We start from the raw sequence: 18,862 nt of genomic DNA on the forward strand, positions 1-18,862 counted from the left end.
CTAGTGAAAGACTTTCTATAATTTTACAAATTTCATTTCGATTCCAGTGAGATTTTTAAGTTATTGTTATGTATCCTTTTCCAGTGAAGTCTATTTTACGTGTTTTGTGGATGAGATAAAGAGGATGATGAGTATGATTTTTTTTTTTAATCTAGCTATATTTTAAATTTATTGTGTCATGACCTTTCATTATCTCTTGGTTAGTGATAGACTTTTGTATTATTTTATAGATTTTATTTGGGTTCTAGTGAAATATGTTTCATTTTCTTTCTAGTGAAAGAGTTTTCTATAATTTTATAGATTTCTTTTTGATTCCATTGAGATGTTTAACTTATTGTTATGCATTCTTTTCTATTCAAGTCTGGACATATTTTTAAGTATTGTGGGGACGAGATAAAGGGATGATTGGGTATGATTTTTTATTTTTATTTATTTTTTATTTATCTCCATTTTAAATTTATTGTGACATGAGAATTTAACAATTTATTAAAGGTAAAAAAAGTTGATTTATTATCAAAGTAATTTCTTTTAAAGATTGGTAAGATTTAACAAAAAAATTTAAAATATTGTGTGGATTGAATTTAAGTATGAATTTTTTTTTTTTTTAATTTAATAGAATTTTAGATATACTATGTAGATTACTTTTTTATCTAAATTAAAGGAAATGGATGAGTATGAAAGCCCATTTGATATTCCCAATATTTGATATCTCGGTGGTCAATACACTAATATCTTGGCATTGTAATAAATTGGTGACCCTGCAGATTGTTATATAATTAATAAAAATTTCTCCATCAATGAAAATTCATAATTGATTTCATGTGTTTCTATTAGTTTCATTTTCACTATGATTTAAATTTTCAAAATGAAAATGCTTCTTAATGCCTCCCAAGGTCAACTAATGAAGAACAATATAGAGTGGACTGTACAAATATTTAAATGTCACAAGGTCTTAGAAATTAATGTGAGAAATGTATTGTAGATTTGAATAAGGAAAGGGAGGACGACACATGAAAGATTAATTATCTTAACATTTAAGGTAATGAGAAATCCTTCTTCACAAGCGAAATACTCTCTCTTCTCATGCAACAAAATAAGCAACTAAATATCCATTTAGAGAGTTTCTTGAAGAAAAAAGAAAAATGTTTTTTTTTCTAGAAATCAGTTATGAATGTTATAAAAGGATTCTCTTGAGAGGAACCAAGGTGGCTGTAAATCTTGTAATGAGGACTTCATATTTCTATTAGTTTGAAGATAATTTTGAAGACCTGTGAGGGGTTGGAATTCCGATAATTGAGACCTAAGCATCTTTGTCAATGACAAATGAACCATTAAGACCTTAGGATTGGAAAATTTGGAATTCTAAAACTTGTTATTATTTATCAGTTTTCAAATAAAAGTTGGGAGATCGAAATATTTTAGAGAAACTCTTATTTGAATGTGTGAATGATTATATTACTACATTAATGTAAGTTAAGTCATTATTCTTTTATTCAATTTTGTGTGAAATTACTTTCTTTAATGTATTTGAGATTGACATAAGATATAAAATTAGATGTTGAAGTGTTTAATATAATAATTTTTAACATTTTTTATTCAATTTTGTGTGAAATTACTTTCTTTAATGTATTCAAGATTAACATAAGATTTAAAAATTAGATGTTGAAGTGTTTAATATAATAATTTTTAACAATTTTTAAATAAAAGTTGGAAGATTGAAATATTTTGAACTAACTCTTATTTAAATGCATGAATGATTAGAGAACTACATTAGTGTGAATTAAGTTATTTATTCAGTTTCATGTGAAATTTTTTCTTTAATGAATGTGGGTATAACATAAGATTTAAAAATTAAATGTTGAACTGTTTGATATAATCCTTTATAGGTTATGGGTCTATACATGGAGATGGGTTACACTTTTGGCAAAACGAGGGTGCATTTTGGTGAAAAAAAGAAGCTTGAGTGAGTCATTTTAAGCACTCGTTTGAGCAATTTTTAAGCTCTTGATTGAGTTTCTTAAGTGCTTAAACATAGCTCGATCGAGTTGCTAGTTAACGACATTCATGAATCGGTCGAGGATTCCTTTAACCCTCTATTGAACTATTTGAATTTAGAACTCAAACACTTGATCGAGAGTTTTAAGCACTCGATCGAGCTATTGAGGTCCTAAAAATCACAACCTTAGCACCCCTTCTGCAAATTTCTCTGCAACACCGTTTTGTACCCTAGCGGGTTTAAGGCAAAAATTTTACTTAAGTGACGGAGTTGATCATGTTGGATTTGTGAAAGAATTTAATAGCATATGAGTATGACACTTTCGAGTTCATATGATATTTCTCATCTAATTTCTTTTAAACATAATGCTTGAATTTATTTTGGACAATTTCAAAGAGGTTGAATCAAATTCAATACCATAAGATATACACAATGACAAAATTTAAAAAAATACCACTATCTTTGTTTACAAGTCCTCTTCAAAAGGGTACTTTTGTTTTTCAATTTATTTAAATAGTTGAAAAAAATCTTGTCTGAATACATGTGTTTGGAAAATGCAATTGAAATACTACTTTGCCAACTTCAAAAAATAATAATAAAATATAATTTTTCAAGAAAAATATTTTTTTAATATGAAAAACTCATTTCTCTCCATGTAGATCATGCACACACACACACACACACACATACATATTTTAAATTACACATTTTAGACTAAGTTATGCTACGCAAACACACATACCTCTTAAGATGTGCGAAAAATTGCAAGGACAAGCATTTCATTTAATGGAAAATTGACAGATTATATGCCACTAAAATATTTTGAAAAATATATCATTAGGAAAATAACATGATTCTCCACAAATTATCTTTTTACTCTGAATCAAAATTCAAAATGTTTATATGAATTTTGAGGGCTTCAATATGTTAAAAGAGAAAAAAATTGAAATTTCATCGCCACATTTGACCCAAAAGTGTAACCCATCTTCATGCATTCACCCTTATTTCATTCATATGTATTGTATAATTATTGAGAAAATGAACTATTTCTTCTTCTTATAATTTATTATTTGATTCAACATTTTATTTGTTTAAGTTATATTATGAGTAAAAGGCATTTTCATATTTGTAATTAGATATTATCTTTTTATAATTTATTAATGTTTTATGATTTAATCCTTTTTCTGTAATTGAAATCTCTTTTGTTACTTAGATTGTTGTCATATATACTTTCATTTGATTACACATAGATGCTAAGTGTATGAAAGAATGTTTTATACGGTGCAATGTACATCTTATTTAATAATTATTTAGTGAATGAATTTCTTCTTCACTTAATAATTCATTAATTGTCATTAGTACTAACATTTAAAGTCGTCGTTTTCAACTCAGATAGGATACCAACTATTTTTATTTATATTCAATAAAATTGATAGTTAAGATTCAGGAAAGATTAAACGAAAGTCTTTTTTAGGAGCAATCTCTTTAGGTGGTAATTGGATCCACATACCAATGGACATCACTACACCAAACAAGTGTAGGCCTAATCAAGGTATTTATTGAGTAATGATCCCTTACTATAGGAGGAATTTTCCCACCTGTCAATAGGTTTCTCCATTAAAGATCCATGCCTAACACTTATTGAGGATGGAAAATTACATAGATAAATTTGTAAAACCATTTTTTGCACTTTACGATTGTGAGAAGAAGGGTGCTCATAATGACTCTAGAAAGGTGCATCATACCATTCTTTTATGAAAGAAAGGTTAGATCATGCTAATTGAGGAAGGAGAATCCATATAGTTTCGTATGGATTTCTATGGTGTACAACTACCTAGATGGGAGGGGCAGAGAGGTAAAAAAACTGTAGGGACCAACCCTATAATATATATATTTTTTTAAATACTAAAAATACAACCATAAGAAAATAACATTGGAACTCAAAAATTATTAAGCATTTTATAAAATTTCCTGAATTTCACTTCGTTGAACATATCATCTAATTTACATGTTATTAACTAAACCATAATGAAGTCATACAAAAAAATATTATAACAACATAGGTATCTTTGAATTAAGAGTTCTGTGATCCATAGTAATTGTACCAGCATCTTTCGACAAAAATCACATAAGAAAATTCTCATCAACGCGTTTCAAACCAGCCAATGTGGTTCATTTTCAGGACAAGATGAACCACACTGTTTGGTTCAAAACATGTAGACGAGATTTTTCTTATGTGATTTTTACCGAAAGATGTTGGTACAACATAGGTATCGTTCACCAGGAGACGAGAATCAAACTTTACTTGCCACTATTTTCCCTCCTTTGTTGTCAGTCGCCTCCAAGTGTGAATATCGACGTGCTTAATCTGAATGCAATGACCCACCAGTTGACCTCCCATCCCACTCTTTGGGTACTCTCATTCCCCGCAGAGCCTTGAGCTGCAATGGAATTTTACAATGGAGGAAATGTATTAGTTGGAGAGGAGAGCACTGTTTGGCTCAAGAGTCCCCTCTCTAAAGTCCTCTACCTCACCAAACTCACTATAGCTCGTAGTCACTACTCTGACATAGTCTCGTCCATCCAAGAATAGGGTAAAGAAAAAGTGCCTTCCCCCATGGCCTGCCCCTTCTTTTATAGGAGTCCTCATAGGTGACACTTGGCATTTCATGCATAATTAATTATTTTTGATAATCCAATAGTTTGATTATTCACCCACTCATGTGTCACTCTCTCATCAAGGATCTCCAAAAGTTTTTACTTAAATTTTAATTTAAAACTAATATTTTTCCTCACCTCAACAAGATTCATATTTCTTCTCCTAGTTGTCTCTTGATGCCCCCTTTTTACTTCTTAATTTGTGTTCATTACTAAAATCAATTGATAATTCAATATTTGATCCCCTATCTACTCCCTAATTTAAATCAAGTTATCTCTTAGATGGATATTCTTATGTTGGTTGTTGCCACATGGAGGTTCTCTAAATTTCTCTAAAATTTAATTTATTAATCTTATTTTAATTCACTGTCCTCTTCTCTTAATTAGGTTTAACTATTTTAGGATTAATATTTATCCTTACATTTATGTCCCTCTTCCCCCTTTTTACCTAATTAAATTATATTATCTACCTAATATTTTCCAACATGGGAAGGGTAGAGTTTTTAAGGTAGAATATTTTATTTCTTCCTATGATCCTCTTAACCCAAGTTTTATTCTTCGTTCAATTACCTCGGTTTCTAACATCATTTACCCTTGATGTAAATTTACCTAGTTTTCATATCTTGATTATATTTATTAATTTATTTATTTTTAATGATTCTAAGGGTGCCAAGTTTGGTCTTTCCCTTCAAGAACTTCCCTTGAAGTTCCAAGGGTGTCATGCCTAACAATTTATCTGTGATGCCAAGGGTGCCAAGTTGGTCGTGCCCTTCAAGAAATTCCCTTGATGTTCCGAGGGTGACATGCCACTTGCCCTTCAAGCATTCAGTGGCTACGAGGGGAAAGTATAGGTGCAATGACAGAGACCACTATCATCTCTCATGTTGCATGCTATAGTGAGACTAATGGTGCCGGGGATCAAGGAATCCGCCTTGATGCGCGCCCACCAGTAAAATCCTCATGAGCGACCCAACTTTGGGACCTGCCCCCATGACATTGTGATCTTCAAGGCAAAGGTGTTTCAATTGTTCCAGCCCAAGTCACGACAGTAGTGCTAGTGGGTGAGATCAGGGACACTGTCCCACCCCTATAATGTATTTCCATCCAGTTATACAACCCCATCACCCATATGTGAGTCATTCAGCCAAGAAACTAATTTATGCCTGCAGCCACTAACATATCATCATAATATAGATAAACATATATAGCATGTTTCAAACTTGACTTAGAATTTCAAAGAAAAAATATAAATTTTCATCAAACTAGGTGTCGCCAACTCGTAATATGTGAGTGCTTCTGGTGGTTTCCTACCATACTCAATAATCATTAGTAACAAGGTTTCTCAGTGTTAGTCATTGTCATAATAGCATCATCAACATCACCTATTCATTTGCATCATTGTTCATTGTGAACTAGAACTAATGTAAGTAGGTAACATAGGGGCCAAATCCATCATGGCTATCATCATCATAACATCAATGGAAACATACATATCCATCAAAGCTATCAACATCGTAACATCAATAGAAAACATACCTATCCATCAAAGCTATCATCATCATGATATCAATAGAGAGCATACATATCCTTTACTGCTATCATCATCATAAATTCAATAGAGACCAAACATAACCATTTATGCTACAATCATCATAATATCAATAGAGAACATGCATAACCATTAATGCTACAATCATCATAATACCAATAGATAACATACATAACCATTAATGCTATCTTCATCATAATATCAATGGAGAACATACATAAACATCACAACCACTAATAATAGAGTCATGTGTCTAGATCCTCAACCTGAGGTCCTCAAAGAATAAAGTGTGGGCCTTAGGGCTAAATAAATGTTAATTTCATATCACTGTCAGTCAACTAGAGCAGGGCACTACAAAAACTATATGGAAACCACTCGTTTTCTCCTTTATTTGAAATCTTGATTTCCACATTTCTTTTATAATAATAATAATAATAATCTAATTTTAAGGTCACAACCAAGTGAGACACCCTTGTTTGTCGGACAAGAGACCCTCCACCATGCAATAATTTAACTATTAAGTCTACAAATGTGTACATACTCTATCCACTTCTAGGTTTGAACCTATGAACTCTTAGGAGAAGATAAATATTCTCAACCATTAGGTCCACCCGAAAAATAAAATTATGCCCACAAATTTTAGGTTAGATTTTTTAGGTTAGATTTGTAGAAAATTTATCTTAATATTTGATTGGCTTTTAACTAGACCTAGATCAAATGAAAACCAATTTTGACAAGTAGCCAATCACAACTAATTTGTATGCTCCAGGTACAATCAAAATGCCATATTTGGTGAAAATAATGCTTAGAAAATGAAGAAATAAAGCATGTAATCCAAAACCAATTTGCATGTGTGTAAAAAGCGAGGCTTCAAAATTAAATCTAAGGTGTTGGAATAATAGATTTAAAGAATACAATGAATATACTTAATGCCAAAAAAATGTAAATACAATGAATTTTATCCGAAGAATTAAATCTAAATAGCAAGCTTAAATCTAGAAAAGAGGAATTGATACCATGAAAAGCCATAAACATATACATAAATATATAACCATAAATTTATCATATTTTTTTTTTAAGTAAAACGGTTATAATTTTATTGATTTGAAAACCTTGGATCTAAGCCCAAGCTACTCTGGTTACATTGCAATACATATTTCAGATTCCAGGCTATTGCTGTTCTCAATCAGCGTGATATTCAGGGAAATTGAATAGTTCTTTCAGTGTTTACAATTAGCAATCCTTTCAGCAGGGAGCTGCCTTTGTTTGCAAGCTGGTCGGCTTCAACATTTGACTTTCTGAGTATGTGGTAAAATTTACATGTATCAAAATCTAAAAGTACTCTCTTCAGCTTGTCCAAAATTTTATTGAGGCTGGCATTTCTAAATAAGCTTCCCATCTTCAGGCTCTTTATTATTAACTCTGAATCTCCAAAAACTTGAAGTTCTTTAACTCCTTTATCTCTTGCAATGTGGCAGGCTTTTAGCAGCTCGAGTATCTCTGCTTGATTGTTAGATTTCTGGCCGAGTCCCCAGCTGAAGCAGTCTTTTGCTATCCCATCAATTGAGTATATGACCCCCCCTGCACCTGCATCTCCGGGGTTCCCTTTGGATGCTCCGTCAAAGAAAATTGTGGTTAACTTTTGAGACCGCCACCACAGTTGGAATTTGTCATCTTCTTCTCTTATGCGCCATTCCTGATTTGCCTTTTGTGGAGAGAGGAGCTACCTATGCGGACTGGGCTCTAGCGTGCCAATCCATCTTTTTTCTTCAGGCAAGAGCAATGGGTCTTCTTTAAATTACTGTTGTTGAACTACTTCTAGAAGGAATGATTTAGCTTTTGTTGCAACTTGCAGTGGACTGTGCCTCATCTCTCTGAAGATCTGCTGATTTCTAGCAAGCCAGAGCTGCCAACACACGTACTTTGGGATTGCTGTCCATATTTTTTTCCAGATTGATTTAAGAGGGATGCTCTGAGGGTAAATACTGTTCCAAATGGAAAATAGATCTGCAACAGAGGTTGGTGAAGGCATAGTAATATGAAAATTATATAAAATAATACTCCATACCTCTTTTGCAAAGTGGCACTCCAGAAAAATATGTTGGGTTATTTCGGCATTGCTGCTACATAGAACACATATGTGTGGTCCTGCTATGTTCCTTTTTTCCAGGTTGTCTCCATTCAAAACTTTATTATGGGCCAGAGTCCAGAAAATGAAATTCACTTTTGGAAGGGCTAGAGGGTCCCAGACATTCTTCCAAAAGGCTGGGTTTTGACTACTATTTTTTGATTCCTGCAAAGCTCTATATCCTGTTGCTGTCGTGTACACTCCTATCTGGCCCCAGCTCCATTTGTCTTTCATATTTCTGTTGGTGGGCGCTGCTTCCTCCAGCAAATCTTCTAGCATAGTTTGTTGATGTGTTAATCTCACTGGGACTCCATGGAAATCCCATCCTATCCAATCTCCACATTGATCCCATTTTGACAGTTCAAATATGGTACTAAATCTTGCCTGCTTCAACCAATCCCTGAGGTCAGCTATGTCCTCCTTGTCCTTCAGGGGTTCTTTCCCCATAATTTTGTCATTCCACAATTGGGTGCGCTTGCCATTGCCCGGAATCCTGTAGACCTATTTATTGAAAAACTTACTACTCCTGCGGCATAATTTCCACACCTGCGTGCTGTTAGCTGCATTTACATTCTGGAGATTGCTTAGGGCTTTGTTTGGTCTGTATTTGGAGCTCAGTAATACGCTGACCAGATGGGTAGGTTCATGGATCAGTTTCCATAAAAAATTTCCCCCCATTGCTAAATTAACAAGAGCTGGATCTCTGATTTGCAGGGCTCCATTTGCTCTTGTCTTTTTTACCACTTCCCATTTCACCAGGTGCATTTTTTTTCATTTCCCTTTCCTCGCTGCCACAGGAAGTCTCTGAGCATTTTGGAAATTTTCTCCGAGACATTTCTTGGAGCTAAGAGGAACGCTGCCTGATAGATTGGTAGTGCCGACAACACTGCTTTGATAAGGATTACTTTGCCTCCCTTCGTCAGCCAGTGGCCTCCCACGCTGCAATTTTGGCTTTAAATTTCGAAATTATTTCAGTCCAAAGCATTCTTTTATTTGCACCTGATATTATGGGAAGGCCTAGATACTTGAATCTGTCCCAGTTTAATTGTCCTTTGAATCCAAGGAGAGAGGTAATGTCAGAGAGCTCCCTCTGATCAACATTCCAGCTATACACTTTAGTTTTGTTCTCATTAATTAATGCCCCAGAGGCTCTACGATAGTTATTAAGGACTGCTTTAATGGCTCTGTCTATTCTTATTGATGCTCCGCCTAACAGGAGTGTATCGTCGGCGAACAACGCGTGGTTCTGGGCTTCGGCTTCGTGACAGGGCTTGAGACCTGGAATACTGCCTTTTAATTTTTCCACAGACAATTTGCGACTGAGCGCTTCCACCATCAAGATGTATAGGGATGGGGAGAGGGGGCACCCCTATCTGATGCCCCTCTGGCTTTGAAATAATTTCGTGGGGCGACCATTGACTAATGGGGAAATCTAGGGTTTGTCTATGCATGCTTTAATAAGGTTGACAAATTGTTGCAAAAATCCAAATGAAAGCAGGACCTTGCAGAGGAATGAGTGATCCACTCTATCGAAGGCGCTTGCCATATCGAGCTTGACCAACATGCCTTTTTCACCCCACAGCTTGTTGGAATGGATGATCTCCTGGACCTGAATTACGTTATCTATGATATGCCTGCCTTCAACAAATGCACCTTGTGGGGGAGAGATCAGGTTTTTTAAGAGCGGCTTGATCCTGCCAGCAATCAATTTTGCCAGGATTTTATAAGAGGCGTTGCACAGTGATATCGGCCTGTACCTTGCAAAAGTCTCCGGGTTGGTGTCTTTGGGGATCAGGGCGAGATATGTAGAGTTTGTTCCTCCACCCACCTTGGCTTTCCTCATAAACCAGCATATCATCTTACAATGATCAACTTTTATAATGTGCCAGCACGATTTTTAGAAATGGATTGTAAATCCATCAGGCCCGGGAGCCTTGTCTGCGTCCATGGACCAGATGACATTTATAATTTCCTCCTCCATGGTTGGCCTGCAGAGGATTGCATTCTCTTCAGCGCTGATAAGAGTGGGAATGTTAGCAGTGAAGTCATCGACTTCTTCGTTACAGCTGTGATTTTGGTCCTATAAAGATTCCTGAAATAGGTTTCTGTAGCTTCTTTGATCTCATTATAATCTTTGCAGGTGGTGCCCTCTGGCGATTTGATCTCTGCTATATGGTTCCTGATCAACCTCGCTCTGTATTGACGATGGAAGAAGGATGTATTGCGGTCTCCAGCCTTCAGCCACAAGCTCCTGGATTTTAATCGCCAGTATTCTTCCTCTTTTCTGAAGGTTTGGTGTGCTGAGCGTTGGGATTTCGTTTCCTTCTCCAATAGCTCTGGAGTAATGTCTTTGTTTTCCATCTCTAATTGCAAAGTCTGCAGACCATAAACTGATTCCTTTCTTTGCTCGGTAGGGGTGGATCCAGGTTTCTTAATCCAATTCTTCAACACAAATTTTGTTGCTTTTAGCTTTTTCTCCCAGACATAACTAGGGGATCCCGTAAATGTATTGTCCCAGGCTACCTTTACTGTCTCTGTAAAACCTTCCTTCTCGGTCCATAATGGGTTGAATCGGAAAGGTATGGACCCTAGGTCTTCTTCATCCTTCAGGAGGAGCTGGATGGGTTTATGGTCAGAAGCTAGCTTAGGCAGGATTTTAGTAGTAATAATCTTCTTGTTCATCAATATGGAGCTTTGGACCATAAATCTGTCTAATCGAGCTAAGATGTGATCCTCTCCTACTCTATTATTGGACCAGGTGTCTAGGCCTCTAATGGGGTTTAAGTCCAACAAGTCCCACCGCTGAAAGAGTTCCTCCACTTCATCTAGCATGGGGTCTCTGTTACTTGCCCCTCCCCTCTTTTGTTTTGGTTTCATAATGATGTTAAGGTCCCCTGCTATAATAATGTTGCAAGGGGAGGTCTGCTCTAGAAATGCTGAGAGGGAGTTCCAGCATTCTCTCTTTTCATTATAAGAAAGAAGAACATAAAGATTGAAAAGGTTAATAGACAACTTACTTGTTTTGTGCATCAGTTCAGTTTGGATCCAGTGCTGGGTTTCCTTGTGGTTGTTCAGCTGAAGGAGGTCATCGTTCCAGAGTGTTGCCAGCCCTCCAGAGGTACCCCTTGAGCTGACCGCTTTACCTGCTCTTTTATTCCACTTTGTGTTGTTGATCTCTAGAAGGGCATGTCCTTCTATGTTGGTCTCTTGGAGCATGAGGATGTCTGAGGGCTCCGCTTGCATAAGATCCTTAACTGCTTCTATTTTAGAGGGGTTCCCCAATCCTCTGCAGTTCCAAGAGACTAGATTCATTATTTCCTTGAGGGGGTGTTGAGCCCCCCCTTGGAGGGCCTTGGCCTGGTATTTCGCCCAATAGACATTTCTATTGTGGCTTGGCTTCCTTGTGTTTTAAGTCTTTCTGCCTCCTCCTCCCTTTTTTCTTTACGGGATTTCCTTCCTGCTTTTTTCGGCTGGCGCTCATAGGTTTCATCTTCTGAGGAGCCGAAGCTTTCGATTGGTTTTTTCCTTGCTATCTCTGCATATGAGGGGTTGGATGGGCTTCCCTGATTGGCCTCGCTTTGGATTGCTTCCCCTAGTTCCTTATTTGGTGGAGGAATATCCACCTGTTCTTCATTCTCTTGGGCTGGGGTATCTTGAGGACTCTGGGCCTTCTCTGCCCCTTTTGGGTTTACTTCTGTTTCCTGGTTTGCTTTGCTGCTGCTAGGGTCTCCTTCCTTGGTGCCTTTTCCGATGCCTTTTTTTTTTTAGGATGCGTTCTTCTGAACCAGATTCCATTGTTCCTTGTTATGTTTATCTGCTTGCTCCTCTGCTCTCTTCTTGCAATTCTTTGCGAAGTGGCCGTGACTATGGCAATGTCTGCATTTAAAAGGTAACTGTTCATAGTCCAGCTCCTGGACATGCGTCCACCCAGCTACAGTAAGTTTGATGGCTTCCGGTAGCCCCTCCTCTAAATCCACTTCAACGCAGATACGGGCACATGAATACTGGTCTTTTCTCGCTGCCTGATCTATATATTTTCCCAGGGCATTACCTATGATCTGAAGGGATTTTTGGTTCCAGCAGTGCAAAGGCAAATGAGGGAGTCTGACCCAGACCGGAACAACTGATGGAATGTCCTGGGTGGGATCGAAGTCCGGGGACCATTTGTTCAAATAAAGGCCTTGAGGCCCCATGAAATACGGTCTGTTTCTAAAGATCAGACCTTTGTCATCAGGGTTTTCAAAAACAAACACAAAGAAGCCCTTACCTACGAAATAGCTTTTAATTTCTTCTTTGATCAGAGGCTTCCAGTTCCTTTGAATCCAATCCTCTACTGAATTAGGAGATGGCCAGAGGCCTGTGAACTGGCCTATCAGGCCTCTCTCTGCAAGATTCAACACGGATTTACAGGTTTCTTCTTCAGGTAACGCTACAGATGGGATCGAGTCCAGCTTTTTAACTAATTTCTGCTGAGAAACCGAAGGGGGGCGCTTTGGGCCTGAAGCTATCATAGCTCGAAACGCGATCACCTCCGAATGTGTTGATGGGGGATCAGGGTCCCCAATGCCCTCCATTGGAGCGGCAGAGCGAATCTCGATCAGAAGGGCGCTGGGTGCCGAGAGGTGAGGCGACCTGCAGTAGGCGAAGAACTAGCGCACGCAGGGAAAATAAATAAATAAATAAATTTATCATATTTGAACTCCTAAGAAAAATATTAAATAAATATAATACTTTTAATAAACATAAAAAGAGGAAGTAAGGAATTTAAATGGAAAAACCCCAAAGTGAATAAACATCCATAGAAGCTAATGAAGAATAATATATGTAATAGTCTAATGATACCTCATTATGAATAAAAAAATCCCTTATATTTGAATATGACCAAGAAACAAACACTAAACACATTTTGACAATAAAAACATATTATAATTTATATCAATAATAATAACAATAATTTTGTTAGTTTATAAATTAATATTAAATTCATTTATATAATAAATTATTTTTAATTACATAAAATCAAATGTAAATTAAATTAATTATATTTAAAATTAAATTTTTTATTTAGAATTACAAGGTTGAGTTTTTGTTTTTTGTTTTGTTTTGTTGTTGTTTTTTTTTTTAATTAATTTTTTTTTAACTTTTTTAAATAAAATTTTGAATATAAATTTTTAATTATAAAAAATTATCTGACAAAACTCCCACCGTGAACAATTATTTATCATGTTTGCATTTAAAATTGGTTGGGACTAAACTTGACACAAACCAATTGGTTCGTAACTGATATGTGATATTCGTGAACAACTCCTTATCAAGTTTGTATTTAAAACCTATTGAGACTTGAAAATAATGGAGAAACGAATAGTTAAGTTGTTTGGATTTTAGTTGTAATTAGGAATTAGATCCTATTTTTGAGGAGGTTGTTTCATCTCCCTAACTAAACATATTTGTATTGGTTGATTTTTTATTCAATGAAAGTCATCGTTGTGGCAGCCTGAGGGGCTCCTCACCTAAGGACTGCAAGTTTCATTAAATTGATTGCCTTCCTAATTTGAGTTGGTATCAGAGTGTCAAGTTTGTGTTCAGTTTGTGGCTGAGATATCTGATCGATTGCTGGTAAATAAGAGCCCGTTGAGTGGCTGAGGAGAACCATAGTTGTGTCCACTATTGTGTATCTGGTTTTGGGTGGAGCAATCCTTGATTGGTCGTTGTGAGAAGACAATTTGCACTAATTCTATCTATTGGAAGAAATAATTAAGCCTGTGACTTATTATTTGGTGTGCGTTGAGGTCTATTGAAATACTTTGTGGCTACAACTAATGATTGTATTGTGTATTGGTTGTGATCTCCAACAATCCGGCAAAGGGAGGTGTTGTATTATATTGGGGCATGTCATCCTTGGAGAAAGGTCATTGCAGCAGGTTGAATTAAGGTGGAGAGTTGATTTGCATGCCGTGTCGAGATGTGAAAATTTCGAGTTGCATGACACATAGAAAAACACAAAGATTCAAGAACTAGATGGTTATTTGTTGTATGGGTGTGCTATGTGAACATTGTGTTCTCGAATAGAGGTTTCATGGAAAGCAAGTCACTATGTGGTGGAGAGATGATATGCATGGCCAGGTACAAAGACGATAGCTACCTAGATCTACCAAGACCCCAATTTGCAACACACTATGTGCTGACTGAGCATGGAATAGCGGAAGCAGGAGCCGATCAAGGGTGATACACGTTTTCAGATCTATGGAAGGCCGAACCAGTCTCATTTTGAATGTGAATCAATGTCTTGAGTGGATGATCTGTGAATTCGAGTGATGCAAAAAATAATTTCCTTGCATTACATTGCAGCGCTCCCTCTGGGAAAGTGTGAAATGCACTGATAGAGGGAAAACTTGCGTTTTTTAAATTCCTTGCTTTGCAGCGCTCCCTAAGAGAATCGAGAGAGGTGCTAAATAAGTAAGATATTTATTTTATAATATCGTTGTGTGAAACCTAAAATTTATTTGCATACCTCAACAGAACTGGCAGGAGCTGCAGGATAAGGTAGATTAACTACCTTCAGTTTGATCACAAGAGTCGCAAGATCACTCCTAGAAGGAAAGGTTTATTGTCAGATCCATGGTCGTTTGGGAAAAGAGGATTGTATATATTCATAAAACGTAAGATACATAGGGTCAGGTCTGACACTATAGATTTGAGCCACCCAAAAAGTCAATCATTGAAGTAACTTTGTTGTTAGCTCTATATGACTTGAATTTACAAAATTGGGATTAGGGGATAATTGGGATAAGGATGACCATTTTGAAATAAAGATGCCACCTTATGTGAAAAAAAAAAAATCGAATCCTGTTTTTTAATTGTGCTAGTAGAAGACAAAACAAGGGGAGTTTGTTGATTGTGGTGCCAATTGAAGTGTTAAATACAAAGGCAAATTTTTATTTTAAAGATGGCCAATCCTCTTGCTGAAAATTATTTAAATGAAGCTAACAAATTGGATGGTACCAACTACCTTAACTAGAAATTCAAGCTATAAACATTGTTGGAAGATTATGGCGCTTGGACCATCATAAAGGGAGAAGAAGAAAAACCTATTGTGGGCTTGACAACTGCATTGTTTCAAAACTTGGAGAAGCGGGAGAACAAAGCAAAGGTATTATTAAGGATGTCTGTTAAATATAATATAATTCCTTATATTTGTGATTGTCAGACCTCTAATGCAACCTGGAATACATTGAAGGAGCTATATGAAACTAAAAATACAAATCGAGTCCTCTTTCTGAAGAGTAAGCTCCTATATATTAAAATGGAAGAGAATGAATCTGTTAGTGCCTTTATTTCCATAATTAAAGATTTCAAAGATAAGCTGGGAGACATAGGAGAATTAGTGCCTAGATCTTGTGACAATCACATTAAATGGAATGGTAGAGGACTATCAAATGTTTATTACAGGCCTTGCGACAAGGGAAAAAGCACCAAATTTTGAGGAATTGACAAGTATACTGATGCAGGAAGAAGAGAGCCGCAAGAATTTGAAGCCTCATAATCCAGACTTGGCAATTATGGAAAAGACGAATTTCTTCAAAGGGAGACAAGGAGGAGGTAAAGGTGGAAGTTCATCTTATAAAAGGCCATTGCTAAAACCAAATCAAGGTATGTGATCTGTCAGAAATGACTCTGGAATGAAATGATTTTATTGTGGTAAAAGTGGGAATCTTGCTAGAGGCTGTTATAAGAAGAAAACTGATGAAGCTAGGCATAATAAGCACAGAAGACATTCAGTACATTTTGCAAGAGAAGGTTTGAACTTTGATCTTAAAAATCTTAAGTTATTTATGTCTAATGTTGCATTGTCTCCTGAAATGGATGAAGTTAATGCTTGGTTTGTGGACTCTAGAGCTTCTATTCACATGGCATGCAATAAGGACTAGTATGATAACTTGAAGGAAATAATCAATGGCAGAAAAATATATCTTGGAAATGATCATGCACATCAAATCAAGGGATATGGTGATATTCTAGTGACTTTACCAAATGGCAGTGTCAGGCGCATTCATAATGTTATGTATGTGCCCAAGAATAATAAGAATTTGATCTATGTGTCCACAATTACAGATCATAATCTGAAGGTTGAATTCTTCAAAAAACATTGCATAATGAAAGATTTGTTGAATCATTGAAAAATGTTTCTTTAGGAGTAAGAGTTGGAGGATTGTACAAACTTGATGTCACCAACAAGAGTCATCAAGCACTGACTTCTATAGTTTTGTCAAAAAAAAACCTTTGGCACCAGAATTATGGTCATATAAATTTTCATGATTGTTGTTATTGCATAAACAAAGAATGGTTGAAGGACTCCCTATGTTAAAGAATAAGTATGCTACTTGTGAAAGTTGTGCATTAGTAAAAATTCACAAATATGAATTCCCCTCTAATTTTGATAGGAGAAGAAGAGATGTATTAGAACTTGTGCATTCCGATATTTGTGGACCAAAGCAAACCAAATCCCTAGGAGGTGCTTATTATTTTATGTTATTTATTGATGATTGCACAAGGTACACTTGGGTGTACTTCCTTAGGAAAAAGAGTAATGTCCTTGAGTATTTCAAAGAATTCAAAAACATGGCAAAGAAGCAAACATGGAAGTTCATAAAGATCCTATGTTCGGATAAATGGGGAGAATACAAATTGGGGAACTTTTTCAAGTACTACAAGGATCTTGGAATAGTGCATCAATTTACAGTACCCTACACTCCACAACAAAACGATGTTGCAGAAAGGAAAGGTATAACATTCGTGGAGTGGGCAGGGAGTATGATCAAAGGTAAGAACCTCTCAAATGATTTTTGGGCAAAAGTCATTAGTACTAATGTTTATTTAAATAATAGAAGTCCAACAAGGTATCTTGATCTCAAGACCCCATTCGAAGCCTTGTATGGTTTTAAACCAATAGTTCATCATTTGAGGATATTTGGGTGTAAGGCCTTTGCATATATTCCAAAGGAGAACAAAAAGAAACTTGATGCTAAAGGTATCAAATGTATTTTCGTAGGATATTTTTAAGAATTTAAATCATATAAAATGTTTTATCCATCTACTCACAAAGTATTTGTGACTAGAGATGTATTTTCCATTAACAGGACAATTAAGGAAATAAGAAGAGCAGCAATGAAAGGTGGCACATACTTCCTGAAGATGAAGACAATAAAGTAAAAGAAAAAGTAGAAGACAATGAGCAGCAAAATCTTGTGGAAGAATCCAATGATATGCACACCACTAGTAGTTAGAGCCCACACAGAGGTGGATAAGTACCTTCAGAGAATAGGGGTGAAGACAGTGAAGTACAAAGGAGATCTACTTGGTAGATTCTCCTACCTGAAAGTTATAAGGACTATGCCTTGATGAGTAGTGTTTTGAATGTCATAGAACCCATGAGTTTTGATGAAGCCAATGAACATGAAGAGTGGAGAAAAGAAATGGAGGAAGAATATGAATCTATAATTAAAAAAAAAAACCTGTGAATTGACTAAATTTACCAAAGGAAAAGAGCCCATAGGATGCAAATGGTTAGACAAACCCAAGTTTTAAGCATATGGGAGTATAGATAAATATAAAGCTAGATTGATCACAAAAAGATACTCACAAAAAGAGGGTATTGATTATGCTAAAACATTTGCACCTATAGCTAAATTAAATACTATTATATTGTTAATTGCATTAGCTACAAAGTACCATCGGAATTTTCACCAATTAGATGTAAAGTCTGCTTTTCTGAATGGTCATTTAAAAGATCAGGTGTGTTTGACACAACCTGAATGGTTTATGAAAAATGGGCAGTAACATTTAGTTTGCTGTTGGGTAGCAGAAGCCTCACGTAACAGTCAGGGGGCACAAAGCCCATAATTTTGGGTAGAGATAGGGTAAAGACTCTGCGGGATGTGTGGACCGCGAAATGTAAAAGGTCGAGTCAAAGGGTTGTCCACCTAAGAAATAATATAAACTAATAGGAAGTAAGTCGGTCCGTCAACCATAGGAAGCTATAAATAGAGTGAGGTTCTATGGGTAGAAGGTAGCTTTTTGATATGATATCTTGGATTTGATATGTGATGGGTTTTGAGAGAAAAGTCTTGAAGCGTCTGTAAGTCTGAGTCGAGGGTATTGGGTAGTAGATAGAGGCTTTGTAGCTGTGTCCGTAGAGGCCTGGAAGAGTCCATAGGTGTGTGTATAGAACCCTATAGTTGAGTGCGCAGGATGGATCTGAATGTATTGGTGAAGAAAGTGGAAATAAAGATAAGTTGATTTTGAAATTCTGTGTTAAATCTGAATTACTGTGGATCTGGCTAATGTATGGTTAGTATAATTGTTTGATCTATGCGCATATGCTTATGACATGAATATATGTGAATCTGTATCTATTCTAAGTGCGCGAGCTGGTTAATTCTCATAAATGTTTGCTTAAAGACCATAAAAAGTAGATTGAATCTATAAATAGCACAGTAATAAGTATTAAGGAGTATCTTGGGTTCGGAGCAGC

At 36.0% G+C, this 18,862-nt stretch overlaps 3 protein-coding genes across 3 annotated transcripts; all 3 read right to left on the minus strand.

Annotated features, from left to right (window-relative positions):
* Positions 1–9,250: 9,250 nt before the first annotated feature.
* Positions 9,251–9,667, minus strand: LOC149210110 (uncharacterized). Its single transcript, XM_089398875.1, has one exon. The coding sequence runs from the start codon at positions 9,665–9,667 to the stop codon at positions 9,251–9,253; it is 417 nt and encodes a 138-aa protein (XP_089255001.1).
* A 626-nt stretch (positions 9,668–10,293) lies between these two features.
* On the minus strand, positions 10,294–11,643 carry LOC149210111 (uncharacterized). The gene has a single exon (XM_089398876.1). It carries the CDS (start codon positions 11,641–11,643, stop codon positions 10,294–10,296), a length of 1,350 nt encoding a protein of 449 aa, XP_089255002.1.
* A 452-nt stretch (positions 11,644–12,095) lies between these two features.
* Positions 12,096–12,905, minus strand: LOC149210112 (uncharacterized). The gene has a single exon (XM_089398877.1). The coding sequence runs from the start codon at positions 12,903–12,905 to the stop codon at positions 12,096–12,098; it is 810 nt and encodes a 269-aa protein (XP_089255003.1).
* Between the last annotated feature and the right edge of the window lie 5,957 nt (positions 12,906–18,862).

Source organism: Pinus tabuliformis, chromosome 1_2 (genome assembly GCF_031772625.1).
Source record: "Pinus tabuliformis cultivar Carrire ecotype Pingquan chromosome 1_2, CPIR1, whole genome shotgun sequence".
Taxonomy (NCBI): Eukaryota; Viridiplantae; Streptophyta; class Pinopsida; order Pinales; family Pinaceae; genus Pinus; species Pinus tabuliformis.